A 27,922-nucleotide genomic window follows, 5' to 3' on the forward strand; every position below is an offset into this window, starting at 1 on the left:
ACCTTGAGGCATATATATCAGGGGTGACTGTATTGATCTGTGTTCACATATGTTTTTTCCATTTGCCAAATAGTGGATCTTTTTTCTTTCTACATTTTCCTTCCTTGCAAACTTAAAGAACATAAGAGCTGCCATACTGGGACAGACCGAAGACTCATCAAGCCCAGTATCCTGTTTCTAACAGTGGCCAACCCAGGTCCTAAGTACCTAGCAGAAACCCAAATAGTAGCAACATTCCAGAGCACAGACTGTGATGTCATAATGCCTCATTCCACCAATGCCTAAGAGACAAACTCATCAGTGATGTCACAATGGCTTGATTGTCCCATACTTGGCTTACATAAGAACATAAAAGCTGCCATACTGGGACAGACCGAAGACTCATCAAGCCCAGTATCCTGTTTCTAACAGTGGCCAACCCAAGTACCTAGCTAGATCCCAAATAGTAAAACAGATTTTATGCTGCTTATCCTAGGAATAAGCAGTGGATTTCCCCAAGCTATCTCAATAATGGCCTATGGACTTCTCTTTTAGGAAATTGTCCAAACCTTTTTTAAATCCCACTAAGCTAACTGACTTCACCACATTCTCTGGCAACAAATTCCAGAGTTTAATTGCATGTTGTGTGAAGAAATATTTTCTCCAGTTTGTTTTAAATCTACTACTTAGTAACTTCATCGTATGCCCCCTAGTCCTAGTATTTTTGGAAAGAGTGAACAAACGATTCACATCTACCCTTTCCACTCCACTGGCTGGCTCTGTACACTTGTTGACCCCAAAAGCTGGAGAAAAATCAACAAGTCAACAAGTCTTTGTGCATTCCTTAATGACAGCATAGGCCACACAGCAGCAAGAGTCGCCATCTGTCCATGGATATAAGCATGTTGCCTTTATGATGTTCTTAAATAACCTTAAAATTTCAGTGAAACACACTAAATCCTTCAGAAAGGCTAAATCACAAGACAAAAAAATTCCAAACTGGAACTATTGGAGAAATTTATAGGGATCTCAAGCGCTCACAGCTAACAGCTCGATGTATCTTACAAGCTGATAACCATAGGGTGAGCTATCATCGGTCCTTTTAGATTCTCCAGTAAACTTTATTATTTGTCAAAAGCATTCTATCTATTATTTTGTTCTTGTTTTAACTATTTTTTGAAAAAACTTATTAATTATTCTGCTTCTCTCTTATAGCAGCTGGTTCTACTATACAAATCTAAGAGTACTTAGCTTAATGGCATGGTGACATAATGACTAGTTTGGAATTTTTTTGTCTTGTGATTTAGCCTTTCTGAAGCCTTTATGATGTTTCCAAACCCTGGTTGCACTGATGGATCTGCATTGTGGCACATTGTTCATGCCTACATCCTCACCTATTAAAATGGTGAATCTCATTCCTAAAGGTGACAATCTGGCCTTGGTAGTGTAAATACTTCCATGGTAGTTGCAATAAAAAAACTCAATGCTGATAACTTATGCTTTCATTGTTACATAGCAAAGAGATTTGTGCTTGCTTGCTTTCTAGGTAACTGTTTTGTTCTAAAACACACGTAATTGTATGACATGAAGACTACCTACATTGTTGCTTGCATTGTCCAAACTCTACCTGCAGAAATACCTCCTCCATCTGTGGCTAAAATTGTGTGTTGAAGAACATGTATACCTTTACTTGCAGAAAGTGTAGACAGTAATGAGAACCCTAATTATGGGATAAAATGGAAATTCCTTCTATAATATTGGCCAATCCACTGATGTGCATGTTGGACATCAGTGGATTACAGGATGCAAGTCCCGTTCTTTTACCATAAATTTTAATGAGCAATAACTTTTCTTGGTTCTTCTATCAACAAATTTTAATGAGCACACCACCTGTAATCTCATTCTTTGCTTGACTGGTCCCACCGACAATAGCACTCTGCTTATGTGCACAGTCGGGTAGGTCAGCTGCCCATCCCATCTAGTGTCCTTTCATTGGTGTGCCACCGCCACTGCTGCTTGATCCTTCTGACTCTATAAATAAAGGGTGCAGATCGAGCCAGACCTGTGCTGCTGCCCTCTTTCATTGGCTCCCAGTTTTATGTCATACAACTGGCTGCACTGCACAGCGGTTGTACTTGACAAAACTGGGAGCCACATGAAGAAAGGAGGGAGCAAGCCAGGGCCATGCTTCCCTCCCTCATTGGTTCCAAGTTTTATAATGTACAGGAGCAAGAAGCAAGGGTACACCTGAGCAGGCCAGTGGAGGTACAGGTAATGCACAGTACAAGCACCATATTTTATTTGACTTTGATAGCTTGTGCATGGCACAAAAAATGGTCATATTTATTTATTCAATTTTTCTATACCGTTCTCCCAGGGGAGCTCAGAACGGTTCACATGCATTTATTCAGGTACTCAAGCATTTTTCCCTGTCTGTCCGAGCGGGCTCACAATCTATCTAAAGTACCTGGGACAATGGGGGGGATTAAGTGACTTGCCCAGGGTCACAAGGAGCAGCGTGGGTTTGAACCCACAATCCCAGGGTGCTGAGGCTGTAGCTTTAACCACTACACCACACTCTCCCCTGTTATAGTGCATTTATAAAACTCTGTCATTGGCTGTAAAGATACATGCTATCAAGAGTTTGGGCAATAAGGAAAATCAGGCCAAAGACTATGGTATTCATCCAAGCCAAATTTAATGCGCCTGCAACCAGAAGGACAAGCTTCTTGAGGACTGGCAGAAGAACATCAAACATGAAAGAAAATGCAAAAGAGTTGGCAAAGGCTAAAAATTACATTACATTACACCAGTGATTTCTATTCCGCCATTATCTTGTGGTTCAAGGCGGATTACACAAGAATTGTCAGGAGGTTACAAGAATTGTAACATTACATAAGAATTGTAAGCATTACATAAGAATTGTCGAACTTAAGAATTACATAAGAATTGTCGAGAACTTAAGGAGCAACATGTTGGATAATTAGAAACATTTTAGATTAGATAAGGGTGGAGTGTGTGGTAGGTAGAGTTAGGGAAGGAACAGGTCATGTTAAACAGGTTTTATGTGTTTTTTGAAGAGTAGGGTTTTAATTTATTTTTTAAAGGTTTTGTAGTCTGTGGTCGTAGATAGCAGATTGGTGATTTGTCTGTCTAGTTTAGCTGCTTTGGTGGCCATTAGATTGTCATATAGTTTTCCTCTTTTGACATTTTTGGTTGGTGTGTGTGTGAATAGTGAGTGGGTTCTCCTGTGCCTCGTTGAAGTGGATTGGGTTAGTCGGTTGTTCAAGTAGGTTGGGCTTTCTCCATTAATAGCTTTGTATAGTAGGCAGTAGAATTTGAAGTGTACTCTTGCTTGTATTGAGAGCCAGTGTGAGTCGTGGTATGCTTCTGTGATGTTATCATGTTTTTTCAATGAGTAGATGAATCTTAGGGCTGTATTTTGTATTTGTAATTGCTTTATCATGGTTGCTGGGCAGGGGAGGTATAGTATGTTGCAGTAGTCTATAAGTCCAAGGATACCAGTAGTTGGAATTGTTTCCTGTCAAAGAATTTTCGGATTTGGCTTAGGTTTCTCATAGTCACGAATGATGTTTTTATTACTTTGTTGATTTGTGGTTGCATGGTACAGCCTCTGTCGATCAGTACTCCAAGAAGTTTTAGTGTGGGTTGAATGGGGTATGAGGTCGAGTTTGTTACTAGGTTTGTTAAGGTTGGGGTTTGCTGTTTTCTAGGAGGATGAAGTTTGTTTTGTCGGAGTTAAGTTTTAGTTTGTGTTCTGTCATCCATGTTGCTACTGTTTCGAGTGTTCTGTGTATTGTGCCAATCATGGTAGGCACTGGATGTTCGAAGGGGAGGAGAATGGTGATGTCATCTGCATAGCTATAGGAGGATAGGCCATGTTTGTCTAGGCAGGAGCTGAAGGAGGCTATGTATATATTGAATAGTGTGGGAGCAAGAGGTGATCCCTGAGGAACTCTGCAGGGGTTGGACCATGGTTCTGATTTTTCTTTATTTGTTTTCACCCTGTAGGTTCTGGATTGTAGGAAGCCTTTAAACCATGCGAGTACCTTGCCTGAGATTCCTATGGAGTCTAGTGTTTGTAGGAGGATGTCATGGTCTACCAGGTCGAAGGCTGCAGAGAGGTCTAGTTGTATGAGCAGGATTTTCTTGCCTGTACATAGATGTTGTCTAGCTATGTCCATTAGTGTTTCTAGTAGGGTCTCAGTGCTGTAGTCGGTTCTGAAGCCTGACTGTGTGGGGTGGAGTAAGTTGTGGTTTTCTAGATATGAGGTTTGGCTACGAGGCCTTCCATCAGTTTGATGTATAGTGGGATTGAGGCTATAGGTCTATAGTTGGATGGTTGGTCCGTTGTTCCTTTGGGGTCTTTTAGTATCGGAGTTATGATGATTTCGCTGAGGTCTTGTGGGAAGTGTCCATCTAATAGTAAAGATTGAATCCATTGTAGGAGCAGGGAGCGAAATAGTGTACTTGAGGCTTTCAATAGGTATGGGGGGCAGTGGTTAAAGTCACAGGCTGCGTGGCTGTATTTATTATACAGTTTGTCGAAGTCTGACCATTGTATGGGTGCAAAGTGGGACCAAGGTTCCGTCTGCTGCAACTGATTCTTTTTCTGTGGGGGGAAATGAGATCGCTTCTATGTGAGTGGGAATTCCATTGAACGTGGATCTGATGTTTGTGATCTTGCTTTTGAAGTATGTGGCTAAGAGGGTGGCTGAGGGAGGGGAGGAGTTGCTGTTGGCTAAGTAAGGTATGGTATCTGTGAGATTTTTTAGTAGCTGGAATAGCTTTTTTGAGTCTTGGGGTCCTTCTCCTATTTGCTTTGAGTAGTATGTTTTTCTTTTTTCTTTCAGATTTTGCTTGTATTTTTGGTTCATTATTTTCCTGCTGTTTATGTGGATTCTTGGCTGCTTTTTCTCCATTTTCTTTCTAGTTGTCTGCATTGTCTTTTGAGTTGGAGCAGTTCGTGTCGAATCACTTATCTGATTTTCTGTGGATTTTGGTTTTGGGTTTTTCTGGGGCTAGTTCATCCAGGGTTGCAGTACTTAGATGGTTCCATTGTGAGATGAAGTCTTTGGGTGTGTAGTATTGGATTATGGTTTCTGCTTTTGTCCAGAATATGGTGGGATCAATATGTTTGCGTGAGTTGTAGGTTGTTTTTTGATTAATTGGAATGCTTTTGTTATTGGTCCAATTGATTTTGAAGGAGTATGTGTAGTGATCAGACCATAGGGAATGGTTCCATTTTCTGTTTGATGTTTGGATCTCTGGTTGTGTGGGTTGTTGGGACATGTAGGCTGCAATGTCGAGTTGGTGTCCTTTTTCGTGTGTGGTTTGAGGATCTAGGATTTTATATGTTAAGGCCTCGAGGTATGATAGTATGAGGGAAAAGCTCGTCAGTGGTTTTTGCAAGCCAGAACCAGGTCCTCTGTTGATGGAGAAAGCAAATCAATTGGCAGAGAACCTTGGATTGGCCACTTTTCATGTGTCTATTGGCTGGTTGTAGCACAATGGAAGATGAGGCACAGCATCAACTTCAGTAAGCAGCACTGTGAAAAGCATGACTCGGATGAGTTTTTGCAGAGATGAGTTGCAGATGTTCTTCCAGTCATCAAGAAAAATTACTAATCATGCAACATTTGTAATGCGGATGAATTCTGTATTGGAGAGCAATTCCTGACGGGATACCTGGTATTCAAGCAGGCTGATGTTGCTGAAAAAAATGCCAAAGGAAAGACTGACACTGCTGTTCTTATGCAAGATGGATGAAAGAAAAAAGTTAAAGCCACTGACAATGGAGAAAAAGTAGAAAGCCATGTTTTAAGAACATAAAACAACTGCTGGTGACATAAGAAGCAAATAAAAATGGCTTGGATGACAGAAGAGCTATGACTTCAGTGGCTAAACAAATTGGATAACTATACAGTGTTTCTCAACTCGGTCCTGGAGTAACCCCAGTTTTAATTCCTCTTGCCGCTGATAATATCTTCACCCGTTTTTTCGGGATAAATTCATCCTAATTATGCCTAAAAGGAGAGCCCAGCTGAGTGAGCCTACCTTGATGCGACAGGAGGTTATTACGGGCTTCCTTACTTCTTCACCAAGGGGCAGCTGCACTGATTCAGAGAGAGGCTTTGGTGCTCGGAAGCGAACTCTTGTGTAGTCCTGCGGGACCTCCGCCTCCTCTGCAGCCGCAAGACTGGGAGCTGTCAGGAGCTGTACAGGGACGAATTTCGGCATTGCCAGCAGAGCTCGGGGGCTTGACGATGCCCCAGGCTGAATCGGCTGGGCTATCAAAGGCAGAGGAAGTTGCAGAGTTGGCAGTAGGAGAGGGATAGAATGTTACGATCCCTTCTCTGGTAAGACCTGCCGAATTTACATTGGAGTCAATAAGGACTGCACTGGACTCCCTCCACAAACTTTGTGATGGAACTCTCCCCCTGGTTAATACTCAGGCACAGAAACTTAATAAATTTGAAGAGGAAGTTAAAACTCAGAGTGAGAAAGTTGATCACTTGCACCAGCAAGTCCAAGGATTACAAACATCTCAAGTATCGATAATCCAGGATAGATTGCTCTTTGCTAGGAAAGTAGAAAATTTTGAGAATTATACTAAGTCGCTGAATTTAACGATTCTGAGCTTTCCTAAAATGCTGTCAATCTCTTCAAAAGATTTATTTTATAGGTTCCTGAAGGAAGTATTTAAATATCCTGAGAATGTACTTCCACCACTTCATAAAATATACCTTTTGCCAGTATCAAAGAAAAAGCAGACCTCGTCTCCAGGTGCTTCAATTGGAAGCTTCAAATGTTATTAATATTACAAATATTCTGGAAACTTCAGAAGATGAGGTCGTTAGTCGAGCGACTCTTCTGGTGACATTCATATTCCATCAAGATAAGGAGGCCCTCCTAAGACTATTTTTTAGACTTAGAGAAGTGACCTTCTTAGGAGGCAAGAGCTCCATGTTTCCAGATGTCTCGAAAACAACCCAGACCAGGAGAAGGAGATTCCTTGAATTAAAACAATCTGTGATTTTACTGGGAGCAAAATTTCAACTTAGATATCCTTGTAAATGTATGATCCTTTTGGATCAGAATTCCTATGTATTTTTTGAACCCTCTCAGTTGCAATTTTTTCTTGAAGGAATGGGGACCTCAATGCAGAACATCTCTTAGAGAGGCAAGAACCTAATTGACTCCAAGTAGATAGAAAGGTCCATTTATAAATTTTGAGGAAATAACGCTACTATTTGATTTTCTTTAGTTTCTTATGTTGTAATTCTCTCTAGAATGTGAATTGTCTCCTTCTCATATGGGGACTATTATAAGAGTTTTGAGCATTATTAATTTCTGTGGGACATTTTAGGTACCCGTTTTTGTTTTTTTCTTGAAGTAATTTGTTGGCCAATCTCTTTTCGTAATACATAATGTATCATGTATTGATAAAAAATTAATAAATGTATAAATATATATACAGTGGTACCTTGGATTACGAGCATAATCCGTTCCAGGAGCATGCTCGTAATCCAAAATGCTCGTTTATCAAAGCGAGTTTCCCCATAGGAAATAATGGAAACTCGCTTTGATGCGTTCCCCCCCCCACGAGAACCGGCATTGCTCCCCCCGAAGGCCACCCCTGCGATCCGTGCCCCCCCCCATGATTTGGCACCCCCCGCCGTGATCCGGCACTCCCCCCCACGCGAATGGACACTCCCCGCCACGATCCGGCACCCCCCCGCCATGATCCGCCCCCCCCCGACCTGATTGGGCACCCCCCCGCCACGATCCGGCACCCCCACGATGCTTCTTACCCTCATCTGGGCACCGGCACCGGCATGTCCTGTGCTTGGTGCCGATGCCCGAAGATCGGCCTCCTCTTCTGCAAGGCCTTGAGCATGCTCAGATGCTCAAGCCTAGCAGAAGAGGAGGCCGATCTTTGGGCACCGGCATCAAGCACAGGACATGCCGGTGCCGGTGCCCAGATGAGGGTAAGAAGCATTGGGGGGGTGCCCAATTGCGTCAGGGGGGTGCCGGATCGTGGCGGGGGAGGTGCCCAATCGCGTCGGGGGGGTGCCAGATCGTGGGGGGGGGGGGGGGCGCTTGTAAATCGAGCCATGCTCGGTTTCCAAGGCACCGTTTTTGCAAATGTTTTGCTTGTCTTGCAAAACACTCGCAAACCGGTGCACTCGTAAACCGAGGTACCACTGTATATAAAAAAAAAAATTTTTAAGTGAAAGTAAAAGTCATTGCCTAATATACTTTTTGGGTAAAAAGTAAAAGCAACTATAATGAATGCAACTATTGCTAACATTTTTATCCCAACAACTTTATTGCTCTACCATTCAATCCAGTTTGCTTTTCATAACACTAAGGGCTCCTTTTACGAAGCTGCGTTAGCGGCTTTAGCGCACGCGACTTTTAATCCCCCGCTAACCCCTGCGCTAGCCGAAAAACTACCGCCTGCTCAAGAGGAGGCAGTAGCGGAGAGCGCGGCGGCGGTTTAGCGCGTGCTATTATGCGCATTAAACCGCTAATGCGCCATCGTAAAAGGAGCCCTAAATTTTGAATATGATCGTCGCTCATGTGATTGCGCTTCTGAGTAATTAATTCAGCACAGCTAAAAAGGTGTTCAACAACTGCACTAGCAGGAAATGGATTGCTCAGTCTAATAAAAAGTTTCTTCAAATCAGACTAGGCTGCCATATTACTGATGCCTTTATCATCATTATCTTCTGTTCTCACAATGGCTGTGCTTCAGAGCAAGTGGACATGTCTGGTGCACAATCTTGACATCAGTGTGACATCATCAATATGCACCTAGATGTCAGAATGCCAAGCCCTGGAATCAGAGTTCTGGTACTTGACAGCTAAAGTGTGGATAGCTTGTATCAGTATTTTCCAGACTTTTGTACCCCACTGTAATCTTAAACCAATTCCACTCTCCCCTATTTAGTAAACAATAATTGGCAAAGTAGCATTGAACCCTCGCCAGGATTTCTGTGGAGAGGCAGCTTTGCTGGATGATAGGCATGTAATTAAAAATCTATAGAAACAGCTTTGGTGACATAGGTTGAAAATTTGAGGGAGATTTAGGTGGCAATTGAGATGCAGCTGATTTTGCTATTCCATTTCATTTTATTTGATTTGATTTATATCTGCCCATCAAGTCGCATCTGTGTTTTTTACAAATATACATACAAAATTTTTTAAAAATTATCACACAAAATATGTAAAACGCTAGTACAGGCCAATATAAAATCACTGTGTGGTACAAACATATCTCAATGGTGAGTTTGGCGCCATCAGTCATTCCATGTTGACCAGCCAGAGAGATGATGGTTGAGGTGTAGATTTTGTGTTGCGTCTAGTCATTTTTTGACAGATGGGTCACACATGGAGAAATGTCACAGGTGGCTCTAGTTCAGTGGAGAGTGTCTCAGGATTCCCTGTTATCTCCTGTCTTTTCTAATCTTTGAGACCCTTGGGCACTTTTAAGAAATTTCAGGTCAATTTTTTTTTTTTCTTTACAGATGATATACAAGTCTATACAGTATAGTTTTTACAAAATAGTAGAGAGCCAGAATTACAGCAGATGAAAAACTGTCTTTCTGAAATTGAAAGTTGGATGATAATAAGTTGAAATTGAACCCAGCGAAATAAAAGGCATTATTGATGAGGCAGGATAGTATGACGTTTGAAGCCTCATCATTTATTGGTGATTACCCCTTAGAATTGAATGATCTGCCATGAACTGCGGGATGAGTGGAATCTACTGTAGCGTAAAGTTGCTTCCATCAGTTAAGACTGCTTAAGATATTACCTCTGAAAGGAAAAGCTTTGCATGCATATATGACTATCTATAACCCCTTGTTTGATCTAGGATGGGGAGATCACTTGGCTAATATTGATTTCAAATTAAAGGAAGAGTTTTTTGTTCATTTTTTTTTTCCCTTTTATGAATGCCTCTTTTCCTTAAGATGTCCTCTCCATATATAGGGGGCTTATAGGAAATTCAATTGTTTGTAACTTTGAAATCAAATTTTTAAATTGAATTTTGTTTCCTAATGCAATTTAATTTGAAAATTGAATAAAAATATAAATAAATTAAAAAAATTAAAGGAAGAGTATAGTTGAAAAATGTTGACACTTGAGTTAACAGAGTTTCTCCTCCTTAACTCCTTCTCCCTTCCACCACTACCAGCATTTGACATCAGCCTTGAGATCTGGTACACCAGCTCAGCCACTGCATTCCCAGGTGAAAAATTCTTGTTACCAATCGGTAGAAAGTGGAAATTGGTTAACTGGGGTAAATACTGTGTTCAGTTATGCAGCCCCTTTTCTATGGAATTGGTGAGGAATCGAGATTAAGACAGCTACGAGGGACCACTGAAAAGTTCTCAGCCCAACCAAGAAGAGAATGACGTGAAACCATGAAACTCACAAGTTTCACACTTTTTTCGTGACACTTTTTGTGGAATAACTTGTAAGTTTCATGTCTCTACATCAGGGGTGTCCAACCTTTTGGCTTCCCTGGGCCGCATTGGCCGGAAAAAAAGGTTTCTGGGGTCGCACAAACACGCAAACGCTGCAGCAAGACAGAGGAGGGAGCCGGCAAGACGGTAAACACCCAGGGACAGCAGAGGAAAACACTGCATCGCCCTCGACCGGGGCCGCACAAAATGCTTCACAGGGCCGCAGGTTGAACACCCCTGCTCTACATCATTCTCTTTTTGGTTGGGCTGAGAATTTTTCAGCAGCTCCTCGTAGCTCATTTTGGGATTTCGGAAAAGCTTTGAGAATAAAAAAGGCCGTTATTCACAACTGTTTAACCAGGCCAAAAAAAAAAGGCTTCTGCTGAGCAGCACCAAATTTTCCAGCACTGTCCAGTTAATGCCAGGGCAGTCTGGAGATGGAGCTTATGCAGCACTCGCAGTTAACCAGTTAGCAGTGATATTCCGTCAACGAACCAATTAAGTAAGTGGCCAAAGACAGGACAGTTAAAAAGGCTGTCCTCATTTTATTCTCCAAATTGGGTATCGGTCTGAATAGTGGCTGGTGCCCAGTTAACTTCTGAGTGACTTTACATACCTAGATATTCAATGCTGGAGCTTGGGCATGATTTAGAGAATGACATGGGGACAAATTTTTCCCCGTCCCCGCAAGAACTCAATTTTCCGGTCCTCGTGAGTTTTTTCGCTGTCCCTGTACCTGCCCCATTCCTGTAAGTTCTGCCTTAACTTCACAAGCCTTGGACACTTATGATTTGAAAGTGTTTGAGGCTTGTGCAGATGAGGACGGAGCTTAGGCATTGGTGGAATGAGGCATTATGACATCACAATCTGAGCTCTAGAATTTTGCTACTTATGATTTTAAAGTGTTTGAGGCTTGTGCAGATGAGGACGGAGCTTAGGCATTGGTGGAATGAGGCATTATGACATCACAATCTGAGCTCTAGAATTTTGCTACTTATGATTTTAAAGTGTTTGAGGCTTGTGCAGATGAGGACGAAGCTTAGGCATTGGTGGAATGAGGCATTATGACATCACAATCTGAGCTCTAGAATGTTGCTACTTATGATTTCAAAGTGTTTGAGGCTTGTGCAGATGAGGACGGAGCTTAGGCAGTGGTGGAATGAGGCATTATAACATCACAATCTGAGCTCTAGAATTTTGCTACTTATGATTTTAAAGTGTTTGAGGCTTGTGCAGATGAGGACGGAGCTTAGGCATTGGTGGAATGAGGCATTATGACATCACAATCTGAGCTCTAGAATTTTGCTACTTATGATTTTAAAGTGTTTGAGGCTTGTGCAGATGAGGACGAAGCTTAGGCATTGGTGGAATGAGGCATTATGACATCACAATCTGAGCTCTAGAATGTCGCTACTTATGATTTTAAAGTGTTTGAGGCTTGTGCAGATGAGGACAGAGCTTGCAGGAATGGGGCAGGGACAGGAAAATGAGTTCCCACTGTGATGGGGAAAAATTTGACCCCCATGTCATTTTCTGCACTGAATACCTGGGCTTAATTCTCCCCACATCTATCAGCAGACTGAAAACTGCTGACCATTGTGGACTGAACATTGGGCCCAAAGCTTATTAATAATTGATATTATTAATACGGATTATAAATCTATAGGGTTTGAGGTGCCTTGAAACTATGGTTTTATAACAAGTGGGGATTAAATTGTACCTGCTGGAGAGAGTACTGGTGGTAACTGATGGGCTGATAGGTAAATTGTATTTGTATGGATTCGTTGTATTATTGTATTAAAAAAAATATATATTTATGAATCATTCAAATCAAGCAAAATAAACCACTTATACAGAAAAACTGGTATGAAGGAAAGCAACTTTGTTAGGATTTATTTACTGCCCTTTTTGAAGGAATTCACTCAAGGCGGTGCACAGCAAGAATAAGTCAAACACAAGGAATAGACAATTACAGCAGTAAAAATGTTCAGATTAGATACAAAGTATGGCATAGTATGCTAAAAATGTCAACACAATATGCGATAAAACATTTTAATAGACAGCAGAAGTATAAGCAAAGATGAAACATGCAGATAAATAGGACAGAGTTACAGGAGTAAGATAATAAGGAAACTAATTTAAAGAAAGTGGCACATGAGGTAAGAATGGTGCTTGAAAATGATCTTAGCTAGGGTAGGACTGTTCCTGCTATAGTATGTGCAGCCAGCCTAATATGTGTGTGTGTGACTAGCAAGCTAGTTACTGCTTCCATCAAAGGCCTGGTTGAAGAGCCAAGCTTTCACCTCCTATAGATAGTCATGTGCTAAGTGGAGCCTTTCAGGGACTGCATTCCAAAGTGTGGAGGCTGCTCCGGATAAGTCTTTCCGGCAGGTAACATATAGTGTTACCGGACGTCCAGATTTGCCCGGATGGATTTTGAAAAGCTTCCTCTTCAGATCGCGACGGGAGGGGGGCATCCACGCATGTGTGGATGCCCTCCCAACTGATGAGAACAGGCTGAGGGGGGGCGGGGGCTGGGGGGGGGCGTGGGAATAATGGGGCGGGGGCTGGGTGGAACGGGGCGAGCCTGGGGGGGCAGGTCTATGGGTCCAGGTTTTACAAAAGTAAAATCTGGTAACCCTAGTAACCTGTTGTCTGATGCCCTTTTGGAGAGGGTATGGTTAGGAATATTCCATGGGGAGGACCTTCGTGATCTTGCAGGTGTGTAAAGGAAGATCTTGTTCTTCAAGTGCTTTGAGCCATTTCTTTTAAAGGTCTTAAAGATCAGACATAGGGTCAGATGCACAAAGCTCCAACACCACCGGTAGAAAATACTGTGGTGGGAGCGATTGTTCTTTTACTAGCGATGCTCAGCACAATTGCATGCAAATTATATGCATGATATTCATGCGGAGAATCGCCAGTAAATGGGGGGAGGACCGAGCTGTTGCTAGGCACAGGTCATAAGAACATAAGAATTGCTGCTGCTGGGTCAGACCAGTGGTTCAATCGTGCCCAACAGTCCGCTCACATGACGGCCCCCAGGTCAAAGACCAGTGCCCTAACTGAGTGTAGCCTCACCTGCGTACGTTCCAGTTCAGCAGGAACTTGTCTAACTTTGTCTTGAATCCCTGGAGGGTATTTTTCCCCTATGACAGACTCCGGAAGAGTGTTCCAGTTTTCTACCACTCTCTGGGTGAAGAAGAACTTCCTTACGTTTGTACGGAATCTATCCCCTTTTAACTCTAGAGAGTACCCTCTCGTTCTCTCTACATTGGAGAGGATGAACAACTAGTCTTTATCTACTAAGTCTATCCCCTTCAGTATCTTGAATGTTTCGATCATGTCCCCTCTCAGTCTCCTCTTTTCAAGAGAGAAAAGGCCCAGTTTCACTAATCTCTCACTGTACGGCAACTCCTCCGGCCCCTTAACCATTTTCGTCGCTCTTCTCTGGACCCTTTTGAATAGTACAATGTCCTTCATGTATGGCGACCAGTGCTGGATGCAGTATTCCAGGTGGGGGCGCACCATGGCCCGGTACAGTGGCATGATAACTTTCTCCGATATGTTTGTGATCAAGTTTTATTAAAATTTGATGTGTATGCAATGTCAAATATTTCAAAGCGTATTACAGATTAAAATAGGGGAAAGACTTTACAAGAAATTATTACCAAATAATATATACGTAAGAACATAAGAATTGCCGCTGCTGGGTCAGACCAGTGGTCCATCGTGCCCAGCAGTCCGCTCACGCGGCGGCCCCCAGGTCAAAGACCAGTGCTCTAAATGAGTCCAGCCTCACCTGCGTACTTTCCAGTTTAGCAGGAACTTGCCCAACTTTGTCTTGAATCCCTGGAGGGTGTTTTCCCCTATAACAGACTCCAGAAGAGCGTTCCAGTTTTCTATCACTCTCTGGGTGAAGAAGAACTTCCTTACGTTTGTACGGAATCTATTCTCTTTCAACTTTAGAGAGTGCCCTCTCGTTCTCCCTTTCTTGGAGAGGGTGAACAATCTGTCTTTATCTGCTGTTTATTCCCTTCAGTATTTTGAATATTTCGATCATGTCCCCTCTCAGTCTCCTCTTTTCAAGAGAGAAGAGGCCCAGTTTCTCCAATCTCTCACTATACATACATACAAGATTCAATACAGACACAAAAGGAAAGGGGGGGTGAACTACAATCATTAAAGTAGAAAGAAGACATATATGGGTAACACATTAGGGGGGCAAAGAGTGATCCCCTTCTTAATCATTCCTAGCATTCTGTTCACCCTTTTCGCCGTTGCTAGCTGCTCTCCCTGCCCCTGAGTGGCTCTGAGGCTTCCCCTGCTGCTCAGCTGTTCGAGGCAGGGGGAGAATAGATTTTTTTTTTTAATGGGCAAAGCTGTTGAGCATGTCTTGTACACGCACAATATCTATGACCATTGAAAAAATAAATAAATATAAAAGTCGGGCCAGGACTGAGTGACTGACCGACCCCCCCCCCCATCCCATAGATTTTTTTAAAAAACAGGACAGATGCCCATTCCCTTCTGCCACTACCCCCCCCCCGACACCCCAACAACAACAAAAGGCCACCTGGTGTTCCAGTGGGCCTCCCCCCACCCAGCTGTCTTGACCGGGGCCCCCCATACCTTTGAAGTGAAGATCAGCAGGAGGGATGCCTACTCCCTCCTGCCGGCAGACCCGCCCCTTCAAAATGGTGGGTCTCCCAGTGCGTCCTGGGAGGGGCCTAAGGCCCTGATTTGCTCAGGCACATAATGCCTCTCCCAGTGGTAGGGGTCTTAGGTGCCTGAGTCAATCAGGGCCTTAGACGCCTCCTAAAGCATTACCGGGATGCACTGGGAGGGGCTTAAGGCCCTTACTTATCTCCCTGTCTCCCACTCTCCCCTCCCTTTTCCTATAAGTCTGTCATTTGAATACTTTGATATTTTACTCTTATATGCTGATAGCTGTGTCTTCATTTTCTTATCTCTGATCTGAAGAAGGACTACCTTTGAAAGCTAATTTATCCATGCTCTGGTTAGTCCAATTAAAAAAAGGTATCAATTATATTCTTTGTTTTATTTCTTTTTTTCCTACATAAAACCCAATTAAGAATCCATTTAAAAAAAGTAGATGCTGGCAAGCACCTAACCCAATAGGCACCAGAATCGTGGTTACGTCTTGGTGCCTAAGGTCAAAGTAGGTGTGGTTATGGCTGTAAATGATCTTAAGTACCATTAGGTGATGATTCTCCATCAAACTGAGGCCTAGTGGGTCATTGGTGTGGGCAGACTTGATGGGCTAAGGCCCTTTTCTGCCGTCAATTTCTATGTTTCTATGATCTGTGGCCGAGTCTTGCCGGGCGACTGGTTCACTACTGAGTCCTCATGCAGATTATCTGATTGGATGCACGCTCCAAGCACACCCCAAGGATCGCTTTTGAGTGATCGCGACACACGCGCAGACCATCTTGGTTGGCTCTAGATGCGAACCGCACATGTGCTTGGTCTTCATGGTCGAAACAAAGGGGGAGGGGTGAATGCAGTACTTGCTGGCCCAAAGGAATCAAAATGTACATATTTTAGAAATATTCTCCAGTTCTTCAGACAGAACGCACCTTGTGCAGCCAGATTATTTATGGAACAAAACCTGCTTTTAATCCGCGGGTTAAAACCACGGGCTCGCACTGCACTGCGCTTTTTTGCAGAACTATGGGGAGTAATTTGGCAGCAGAGAGCAGGATTTCATGGTGGCGGAGAGCAGGAGTGTCGGCAAGGACAGTTGCGACAGGTCCTCAGCAGTCGCTTTTTTTTTGGATCAACAAGCCCCAATTGGGCTTGTTTAGTGAATCGCTGCCTTCCTACTTATGCATGCAATTTCCCTTCATTTGCATGGGCGGATCGGATCGGGTGGGAGATTGATCGGCCACAAGGTTAGTGAATCGGGTCAGGGAAAAATTGGGTCGTGGAACGATCGCAAACCGGTAGGGTTTCGTGAATCTGGCCCTTAGGCGCCAGTAATGTATGCCTTTAAAACCATGGCCTACATTAACGACACCTAAGTTTGACATAAGCTGCAATTCTGGTAACAGCCGTCACTGTTTTTGTAGGCACCAGCAGAAGTAGGCGCCATTTCCAGAATCCGAGCCATAATGTTGCCTTTTGAGATGCCCATATACTTCAAAAATTAGGGCTTTAGTGATTGAATCATACAGTTTGCTTCTAGCTGCTAAGTGCAGTGGTTCATAATGGTGGAGAAGCATCACAACATCAGTTGATGTTTGGAAACTGGTAGCCTGTGGTTAACGCTTTAATTGGCAGATGGTGAAATGGCTGCTTTACGTAACTTGAAGTTGAGCAAGAGCAACAGTGCCAAGCGACAATCATTTGGAGATGAAGATTACCCATAAGAGCCATAGAAGACACATGTTGCTTCTGAGTAGCAATGCCAAATAAAGGGTTAATATATAGAATCTATGCTTTAATATATTTTGAGAGATAGCTAATGGCTAGATATACTACCTCTGTGGGAGTATGTGGCACAGTGGTTAGAGCTACAGCCTCAGCACCCTGAGGTTGTGGGTTCAAATCCCATGCTGCTCCTTGTGACCCTGGGTAAGTCACTTAATCCCCCCATTGCCCCAGGTACGTTAGGTAGAGTGTGAGCCCACCAGGACAGACAGGATAGAGAAAAATGCTTAAGTACCTGAATGTAAACCTCTTAGGCTATAAGTGGTATATAAATACTAAAAAAATTTTTAAAATTTATTATTCTTTCCAAACCAACAGAATGTTTGAGAAACACTCCATTCAGGCCATCCTACCCCTTTCCTCTGCTGGTCAGAGACGCAGAAAATAAACATATGTACACATTCATTAGAATATGAGTTACATATTCATGCACATAGACACCCATACACATCTGAAGAAATGGAAAGAAATCTAAGAGCCATACTCTGCATGCTTTCCTCACTTGTTCAGGATGACAGGATCACAGGATGAGAGATCAAATTAAGCCAATCCAAATTCTAACCTAGCACATCCCAGTACAGGCAGTCTGAGTTACAAATACCCCACTTAAGTACGACGCGTACTTAAAAATGTGGCTGTGCCTTCATTTGATTTAAATGAGCAGCATTTCCACTAGCATAGACTCCTAAACTAAACTAAACCGTAAGTTTCAAGTTTATTAAAATATTTGATTAATCGCCTATTCCGAGTTCTAAGCGATGTACAAATTGATAAAAATTACAGAGTTAGGGGAAACAAACATAACTAACAAAGGGACTAAAACTACTAAACATAATGTAAACCAACATATACAAACATAATAAAACACAAGGAAAGACTAGGAAAGAAATACAATCTGATTAATATAAAGAAAAACAATTAAGGTTAAGAACAATAGGAAAGGGAAGGAGAAAACTCTCAAAAAAATGAAGATAAAATGAAAGTCATATGCAATTCATTTAATCATTGAATGCATCTTTAATAAGAAAACCCTTGAGTTTGCTCTTGAATTGGTCCAAATTCTTTTCCTCTCTTAAATAAATTGGAAGTGAATTCCATGTTTGAGGAGCTGTAATGGAAAAGATAGATTGCCGCCATGTCTGTACTCTGAAAAATTGTTTGTACCCTGATAAATACTGCACAATCTTGTATGTCCAAGCATCTAAACCTATTGTACATCTTATTTGCCTAATTACTTCTACTGTGTATGTTTACTTGTAGACCGTTCTGAGCTACTGGGAGAACGGGATATAAATCTAAATAAATAAATAAATAAAAATAAATAAATAAATAAATGTGTTAATAATTTTGAGAGAGGGAATGACCAATAAGTATTGGTCATTCAACCTCAGTAATCTAGATGAAGTATAAGGGATCAAGACTTTGTATACGGCATCATCTCCATAAAGATAGAACTCGGCACGGTTTTCAGGTAATTCAATAAATGAGGGAAGGACATAATAAGAAATTAGAGGTTATGAAGAGGATAGCTAGCTTTACATTTTAAATAGATAGCTTTACGTTTTGGAGAAAAGCCAGGTTTTCAGATGCTTTCGGAATAATTGGAATGAGCCTAGGTTCCGCAGCGGGGCAGGGAGGTTATTCCAAAGCTCAGTGAATTTGAAGAAAAGGGATTTCCCTAATTTACCTGCATACATGATGCCTTTTAACGAGGGGAAAGATAGTTTGAGTATGTGGACGGATCTGGTAGTGTCATGTCTCAAAGAATACCAGGATAGTGGGATTAGGGGAGGAAGAATGCCATGTAGGATCTTGAAAATTAGGCAGAAACATTTAAAGTGAATCCTAGAAATCGCCGGAAGCCAGTGAAGTTTTGACAGAAGTGGGGAAACATGATCAAATTTGCTTTTTGCGAAGATCAACCCAGCCGCAGTGTTCTGGATCCGCTGAAGTCTGTGAAGATTTTTCTTGATTAGACTTAGATAGATGGAATTACAATAGTCCAGTCTGGAAAGAATGATTGATTGTACAAAGACTCCTACGCTTCTCCTGTAGCAGATTCAGGAATGATGCATGGCCACATTTAGAACAGGGTGTGGTTGTGCATGCTGTACCTTAGAGGGAACGCTGGGGACTGTTGGCCCTTTTGTCAGCTGGGAGCAGAGGTAAGCAGCAAGAATCTGAAAATCTACAAGTTCGGAGTTACATACAAATCCCACTTAAGAACGGCTTTAAGAACGTAACTCGTTCTTAACCCGTGGACTACCTGCACTTTTGTTTTAGTAATACAAAAGCAGAATAGCAAACACTAAAATGTGCTAGGATGTGTGTTCAAAGCTTTGATGGGCCCCGACATCCTTCCTGGTCTGAGTTACTAAGTGCTGGGTTTGGGAAATATGACCCGATGTACTAAAGTTATTTCCATTTCTATATCTATGGGAAAGAGCTTAGTAAATCAGGTCCATATTACCTTACCACATCTAGATTTCTTAAATGGTCTTAGCCTTCAGAATCAGTATGTTTTTCTCTCACCTTGGCAAGGAGCCGCCTCCCTTTCACCAGAATAATGGGGTCGAGAGTCACATTCAGCACCATCTGTTTGGTTGATAAATGCACCCTTGGCATGTCTTGTTAAACTTCTGCAGTCATTCTGGCTTTCAATTACTGGGATGGAGCTTTCACCCTTCCCCCTCCTTCTTTTACACTCATGCACTCTCTATATATCCTTCTTACACTCTGGTTTATGATGGTCATTTTATTACCTTATCAAAATCATCAGTATTTTTATTATTTCTTGTCAAATAAGCAGACAGAAAAGATTTTTTTTTTTTTTTTTTTTTACATAGAGGATATCACTCAGCAAAATGAGATTTTAATGAAAGGCTAGATTACATTTTTCAAATGTGTCTTAATGATGCCACGGAAAAGAAAAGCGTCTCGTTTTCCTCATCCCTTGTCACCTGCATACCACCTCCCCATATCTGGTTCTCTTCCCTTCTTCTAAAGGGAGCTGCAAGAAGTGAAGAGCTTGAAAAATACAGCAGAAAACCATAACTTCTGTCACTTAAATTTTACAGTCTTTAGGTCTTTTTTTTTCTTCTTTAATTTCTTTGAAGCAGCTCCCCCTGTACTGTACATTTGGGATCAGTCAAGTTAGCAAGAGATTTACGACTGACCTCATGCCTAATGGATTTAATTGGCCCATAAGGGCAATCGGGAATGAATCTAGCCTTACACACCATCAGTGTGGGCTCTGATTCCCTTATTCTAGCCCTGCCCCTTTCCACAGACCTCTGGGTTTTCTCAGGCTACCCTTACCCAGTGGTGCAGTGGTTAAAGCTACAGCCTCAGCACCCTGGGGTTGTGGGTTCAAATCCACGCTGCTCCTTGTGACCCTGGGCAAGTCACTTAATCCCCCCATTTCCCCAGGTACATTAGATAGATTATGAGCCCATGGGGACAGACAGGAAAAATGCCGGAGTATCTGAATAAACTCATGTAAACCATTCTGAGCTTCCTTGGGAGAACAGCATAGAAAATTGAATCAATAAATAGCATGACAAGTTTCAGCCTCTGATAACCAGAGCAGGTATTGTGACATCACAATGCCTCATTCCACCAATGCCTAAGAGCCAAATTCATCAGTGATGTCACAATGGCTTGATCGTTCTATGCTTGGCTCACTTTTGCTACATTTTGATTTCTAGAGTGGCGCAGTGGTTAAAACTACAGCCTCAGCACCCTGAGGTTGTGGGTTCAAACCCACGCTGCCCCTGTGACCTGGGCAAGTCACCTAATCCCCCCATTGCCCCAGGTACATTAGATAGATTGTGAGCTGACCAGGACAGTCAGGGAAAAATGCTGAAGTACCTGAATACACTCATGTAAACCGTTCTGAGCTCTCCTGGGAGAATGGTATATAAAATTGAATAAATAAATAAATTTCCCTCTGCAGAACTCCAATTTAATTCTTTCCCTCTCTTCCTCCTCCCATCAGTGTTGTGTCTAAAGTGACTCTCAAAACCTTAGCACTTTCTATATTGAAGCTGACCCCATTTGTTATTGTAATAGTAGAGAGGATCGAGTGTATCTGTGGCCCAAACCATGGTAGTTTAGTTTTTTCAGTGTTTAATTTGAGATGGTATTTTGCTGACCATTCTTGCGCTTTGTCTAGAGCTCTCAATAGCTTGATAGAAAGATTTGCTAAGTTTAGATTCAAAGTGGTCAAGAGAAAGATATCATTTGCGTAGGAGAAAAGTCATTCCCTCGGGCTTAGAGTAATTGAGTTTAGGCTGGTCATAAAAATGTTATCAGTGAGGTAGGAGATTTTTGTGGTACTCCGCACGGTAAAGTCCAGTAATCCGAGTGGACTCCATCTTTTATATATAAGAGAAGAAAAGAACTTAGTTAATTTCAAGACTAAGCTTAAAAGTTTCTTTTTCAATGATGCTTTTAGTTAATAAATAACCTTATATTCCTTCTTAACCTTTTTTTTCTTATTTGTGCTTTTATTCCCTCCCTATTGTTGTAATCCTGAAATATAAAATTTGATACAGAATGTAACCCTTTAAATATAGTTTTCCTAGTGTTTCATGATTGTAAGTTTTTGTAATTATGTAATTTTATTTGTCTATGTTATAATTACCCCAAGTTTTTATTCATTCGTTATTGTTTGTATATCGCCTAGAATGTAGAATAGGCGATTAATCAAATTACATAATAAACTTGATAAACTTGATTTTAATACTCTGTATCGCCTATTTTCCAGGAAACCTTGAAACCATTGCAGAACATGTTCTGAGATTCCTAGTTCTGATCATCTTCTATTTAATAAAAGAGTAAGGTTCGCCCTACATCAGAGTAGAGTTAACCACTTGCCATGTACAGTTCTATCCAAGAAAGGCTAAACAGTAAACACATATATCACATCTATATTTATCTATCTATATCTACTATGTGTGTATGGGGGGGGGGAATGGACTTCAAATTACAGAGGGTTATACACAGAGGCATTTTTGAAAGGATGCTCAAGTCAGAATAGGGACATCCAAGTCTTGTCATGGGAAACAGCACAATTATAGGTCTGTGAAAAAAGGGCCGGATTCTGTATAGAACATGCGCTAAGCAGCTTTTGAGAATCGCACACGGGCATCCTATATAGAATTGCTTCTGCCCTGATGGACAGATGCCTAAGCCCTTATAACCATCCCCATTCTCTAACTGGCGTCCATGTCACCGGCGCCGGTTAGATAATTGCGTTGCCGCTGAGTTGATCGCCGTAAGGGAATCTCCCTGCGGCAATCAGTATAGTGGCCGGGAACCTGTCCCTCAATGAGGTTGGCCAGCAGGAGGGATGCCCACTCCCTCTGCCACCCCCAATCCCCCCCCTCCTACTGTCTGGGTGCCCTGATTCCATTATAGAGTACTGTTGTACCCTGGTATCCATGTGCCTTACATTTACATGGAAGAAACAAACAGCGAGGATGATGGAAGACAACAAAGCTAGTTGTGTCCTCAAAGTTCTTTATTTAAAACTAGTCTTTAAGCCCGTTACATTAACGGGTGCTAGACTAGATGTGTGTGTCTGTCTTTCTATCTCTCTCTCCTTGACCACTGTCTGTCTGTCTGTCTGTCTTTCTTTCTGTCTCTCTCTTTCCTTGACTGTCCACCACCACCCCTTGCCTGCTCCCCCTGTCCAGCAGCAGGCCTTCTCCCTTCCTTTTACCTCCCCCCCTGTCCAGCAGCACCTCTTCCCTGCTCCTCCTGTCCAGCAGTATCCCTTCTCCTTTCCCTGCTTCCCCTGTCCAGCATCCGCTAGCCTGGGCAGCCTCAGGGCTTTTGCTAGGCCGGCCCACCTCATATCATCAAAGTGGGCCGGCCTAGCAAATGCCCCGCGGCTGCTGCGTTTGCTGGTCCGGGGATGAGAAGAGGTGTCCCGGCAGTGGCAGCGCAGGAGTCAAACTGCCACCACTACTGAAATTGCTGCATGCGCCTGAAGCCAGCGCACATGCCGCAAATAGAATACGGCCACGGAAGGACACAGCATGTTGTCAGGGATCACAGCCTCTTAGGGTTTTATTATAGAGGATGCTCTTAAAGATTCAACACGTATTTCAGCATATACAGCCTGCCTCAGGAGTCTGTGTCTGAAACACACAAAAAAAAGAGGAAGGAAGTGGGCCACCTGTGTATCACGATTCAGCAATTGGGCTGAGGTACAACTAATTGCTCTGTTTTCTCAATTTTATTACATTTATATGTCTACAGTTTTTCAAATGGCTCTCTCGAATTTAATAATAGAATGGGGACCGTAATCTGCATTAATTTGTACTGATTCGTGTAGATTTGGATTTATTTATTTCATATAACAGTCTGGAGTTCCTTTGTTAAATATGATTAAGTTGTGATGTAAACCGCTTTGATCCTTTTTGGCTCTATAGGCGGTATAGAAAGATTTTAATAAACATAGTTACACCAGCCATAGACCTGGCCTAACCAGCAAGGGTTTGTGTAACTTAATAGTATTCTGTAGGTTATGGGGCTCATTTTCAAAAATGACAGACATCCAAAAGACAGCTTAAACTGGTACTTTCTACCTTTTGTTCCTGTTTGTTCAAATTTTAAATGTCTTTGTATGTATTAGCTACCCTAAAAGATACCCTGAAATTGTAAGTTTGTATTTTAGTCAATGTATGTTTTATGATTACTGTACACCACTTAGAAGCTTGATTAGATTGTATAAGAAATTTTAAATAAACTTGAAACTTGATACTTAGATGTCTTACTAGTCAAAACGTCCAAGTGGGCATTTTCAAAACTGACTTTCTGGACATCTAGCGGGACTTCTTACCCACTGTGCGTCCAGAGTAGAAATGGGCTTGTTGGTAGGCGTGTCACGAGCAGGGATGGGCGGACTTTGGGTGGACTTAGACTTGGACGTCCTACTGCTATAATCGAACCTTTTTCAGGACTTCCTAGACGGGACTTAGATGTTTTCAACTAGACCTGTTTGGGAAGCATCTAAGTGTCAAAAGGGTACCCAAACTGACCAGATGATCATGGGAGGTATGAAATAATGAGCTCCACACACTCCCCCAGTGGTTACTGGCTCCCTACCACCCCCCTCAAAAATTAAATGAAATAGTACATCCCTGACTCTAGAACAGCAGTACAAGGTATGGGAAGGCCTAGTAGAGCATCACACAAGTGTCTTAAGTAGTCAGGTGGGTGGGCTAGTGAACCATAGAGAGGAGAAGCCAGGCCCATAAGCCACTCCAATCACTACATTTATGGTGGAAAGTGTGAGCCCACCAAAACCCTACTATTCTGCCATATAGGTACCACCTGCAACCAAAAGGGCTATTGGGGTATAACAAGTGGGTATAGTAAGTTTGGAGGGAGTATTAGAGGGTTTACCATACATTATAAGGGGGTTATGGTGATATGTACTTCTGGCACTGTTTATGTGAAGTTCACAGCAGTGCCTTCTAATGTGCTGCAGTGTTCTGTCGGCATGTCTTTGTGGCCAGTTCATTAGAAAGATGGCCCCTCCCACATCCAAATGGGCTTCATTTGGACCAGGGGTAGGGAACTCCGGTCCTCGAGAGCCTATTTCCAGTCGGGGTTTCAGGATTTCCCCAATGAATATGCATTGAAAGCAATGCATGCAAATAGATCTCATGCATATTCATTGGGGAAATCCTGAAAACCCGACTGGAATACGTCTCTCGAGGACCGGAGTTCCCTACCCCTGATTTGGACGTTTTCAACTTGGATGGCATTGTGGTCAAAAATGGGGAATAAAGTTAGACGTCCTGAGGTTGGACATCTAGTTGAACGTTCTGGTGGCCAAGATGTCCAACTAGATGATTTTCAAAAAAAAAATGTGGACGTCCAGTATTTAAAAAAATGGACCCTTCTGGAAGTCCAATTTTGGACGTTTTGTGGGGAAATGTCCACAGATGGACTTAGACGTCTTATCGAAAATGTCCCTCAATGTGTGTAAATTGGATTTCTACCCTTGCTCTGCACATATGTATGCCCCCTTGCATTTACACGCTGTGCCATTTTCATGCACCCTTATAGAATAGTGCTCAGATGTCCTGTTAGTATTTATATGCATAAGTGTACACTTAGCCATGAATGTGCTCATATTTTGTAATTTTATATGCAAAAATGGTGAATAAATGTAGAATTGCCCATGACCCGACTCATGTTGCATTTGCACTGGGTTCTTTTGGATACTGTACCATGTAGTTTGTAGCCAAGAACCAACACAACATGAGTGAGCTAGATGGGGAGAAGAAATGGGTTGTCACAACTAGATATGAATGAAGGGTAATTTTGATTTCACTGAAAGCCTGAAGGGCCAAGGGAGAAACTCAGGCCAAATGCCACTTGCTTAAGCATTTGACCTTATTTGGTTGGCTTTGTCTGACTTGGTATCTTCCATGGTTCCAATCAATGGCCATATTGTCCCCTAACCTCTTAGAATCTGTCCTCTCTGATCTATGTTTTCATTCTGCCTCCATAGGGGTTGATGACCCTTATCAGCATGGACGTGGTGTAGCACTGGCTGACTTCAATCGAGATGGCAAGGTGGATATTGTATATGGAAACTGGAATGGACCACATCGCCTCTACCTACAAATGAGCACTAATGGGAAAGTGCGCTTCCGGGTAAGATTTTGGAAGTGCTGTAGTGCAAAGGTCCTCATGGGTGTTTTGGATGTAGAGCAAATATAATAATCAAGTGGGACATATTCAAAGAGCCACTTTTGTGGGCAATTTCAATAAGTATCCAAATAAGGCACTCGTTTTGATATAGATTACTTTGGACTGAGCAAGTTAATATATGATCAAAAACTTAAGATGTGTAAAATGAAGAGAGGAATCTTGGATACAAACAGGATAAACTGCCTTCACAACGGTGAACAGCAAATACAACAACAAAGGTGACCAATGGGTGTTCAGTCTCTATTATTGTAATGGACCCATTACAATAAAAGAGACTGAACACCAATTGGTCATCTTTGTCGTTGTATTTGCTAAAATGAAGAGAGGCCATGCCTTCTTAAATCTCTGTTTGGCTGACAAAATTCTGTAAGGAGTGATTGTTGATTTCGCCCTTGGATCAAACACGTCCAGGATGGGTGGGGAGATACTTTTAATTTGAGTGCAATTGTTGGATATGTAGAAAGGGGGGGATGATATATGTATTTTTGTCATAAAATATAATTTGATAGAATTTAAGTGCTGTTAAAGTGTAAAATGTCTGTATAGTATGTTGCACTTATTTTTGGCTTTAAAATGAATAAAGATAATTCAAAATTTTAAAAAAATCTCTGTGTTGTGTCGATCTCCATTGGTAAATACTAGCAGCTTTCTAAAGCTGTTATTTGTAGATGTAGCTGATCCACCTGTATGCATGTTGCTATTTACCACATGGAGATCCTTCTACGATAATGGCTAAAATCGCCTTAGAACTCCTTTGTGGGTTATTCAGCTAAGTACAATTTAGAAGGGAAAGGTTTGTCAAACACAAGGTTAGGCTACCCTTGAAATCATCAGGAGCACTAGGGAAAGAGTAGCTGACAGGTGAAGTATGTGTTTCTTAGTTTCCAAGACAAGAAAAGGAGGTTGACTAATCACACATTTAAACATGGGGAGGTTGATTTTCCATGGCATTGACTCGGGTAAAATGGCCTGAATGAAAATTGCTCCCCTTAGATGTATGTGTAAGTTTTGTAATGCATGTAAGGTTAGCTGGGGGGGAGGTGGGGGAAGGCCTGAGTGTACACATTTTGGATGGGGAAATAAAACAGTGGGCCTGAAATTCAGCCGCAGGCTAACAATATGACTTTAAATGATAAGTAGAAAGGGTTAAGGTCATGGATTTGATATTCCACCTTTAGGTGGTATAATCAAAGCAGTTTACATTTAATATATGCAGGTACTTTCATTGTCCCTAGTAGAGAGTTGCGCGGGGACAGAAATCCCACTCATCCCCGCCCGTCCCCGCCAGGATCCTCTCCATCCCCACCCGTCCCCAGCAGGATCCTCTCCGTCCCCACCCGTCCCCGCCAGGATCCTCTCCGTCCCCACCTATCCCCGCAAGGAATTACCTCCATCCCCGCCCATCCCCATAAAAAGCAGCAATTACTTCTGACAGGATCATCAATTCCACAGTTTCTTTTGTTTTTGCGCTACTGTTTTCCTTGTGGAATCTCTTTGGTGGAACCCTTTTTTTGTTTTCTGTTCAGGTAATTAACTTATAAACCTCCTCTTTTACTAAGGCTGACGTGTCCATTATATTATATGGACGAACCCTGCTTCCAAAGCCTTCCGTCCCCGTGGGAGTCCCGTTGGCTAGAGGGGGGTCCCCCTGGGAGTCCCGTGGACCAGAGGGGGGGTCCCCGTGGGAGTCCCGAGGATTAGGGGGGGATTCCTGCGGGACTCCCGCGGGACCCGCAGGATTCCCGCGATCCCCGTTCCCGTGCAGACCTCTAGTCCCTAGTAGGTTCACAACCTAAGTTTTTGTTTTTAAAATTTTATGTATATTTGGCACCTAACCATACCTAACTTGTAGCTGTCTAGGCATCCCTGTTTATAGAGTCAGGGCTTGAGTGCCAAACATGTAGACACACTGAATGGTCACCTATCTCTGGATTCTATATATCACAACGCAATGAAGCTATTTTTGTATTTCTAAAGTGCTTTAATTCTTAATATTAATTTTAATCATAGTTTAAATATAAGGCCTGTCACACCTCATAAATACCCTACTAAAACGTAAAAATATAAACATCGAGAGCCCCAACAATCAACCAGCTTTACAGTGGTCGCCATGCCATCATTATTTGTCCATTATCCACCTCATGTCGCCAGTGAAATACAGCTCTGTGTCGGGCTACATTGCGTATTATTCTACAAAGAAGGCACGGGACGCTGATTGGATTTATTTGGTGAACACAGATCATCTTGGAGGTTTAAAG

At 42.3% G+C, this 27,922-nt stretch overlaps 1 protein-coding gene across 5 annotated transcripts in view; it reads left to right on the forward strand.

The window, feature by feature from the left end:
• The window catches only part of CRTAC1 (cartilage acidic protein 1), a 631,767-nt gene that overhangs the window by 363,374 nt on the left and 240,471 nt on the right, over positions 1-27,922 (forward strand). For all 5 annotated transcript variants that reach the window (XM_033942560.1, XM_033942561.1, XM_033942556.1 and 2 more), the window contains one exon: positions 25,462-25,607. In XM_033942560.1, coding sequence (XP_033798451.1) covers positions 25,462-25,607 — 146 coding nt within the window. The remainder of the gene's footprint in view (positions 1-25,461; positions 25,608-27,922) is intronic.

Source organism: Geotrypetes seraphini, chromosome 4 (assembly GCF_902459505.1).
Source record: "Geotrypetes seraphini chromosome 4, aGeoSer1.1, whole genome shotgun sequence".
Lineage (NCBI taxonomy): Eukaryota > Metazoa > Chordata > Amphibia > Gymnophiona > Dermophiidae > Geotrypetes > Geotrypetes seraphini.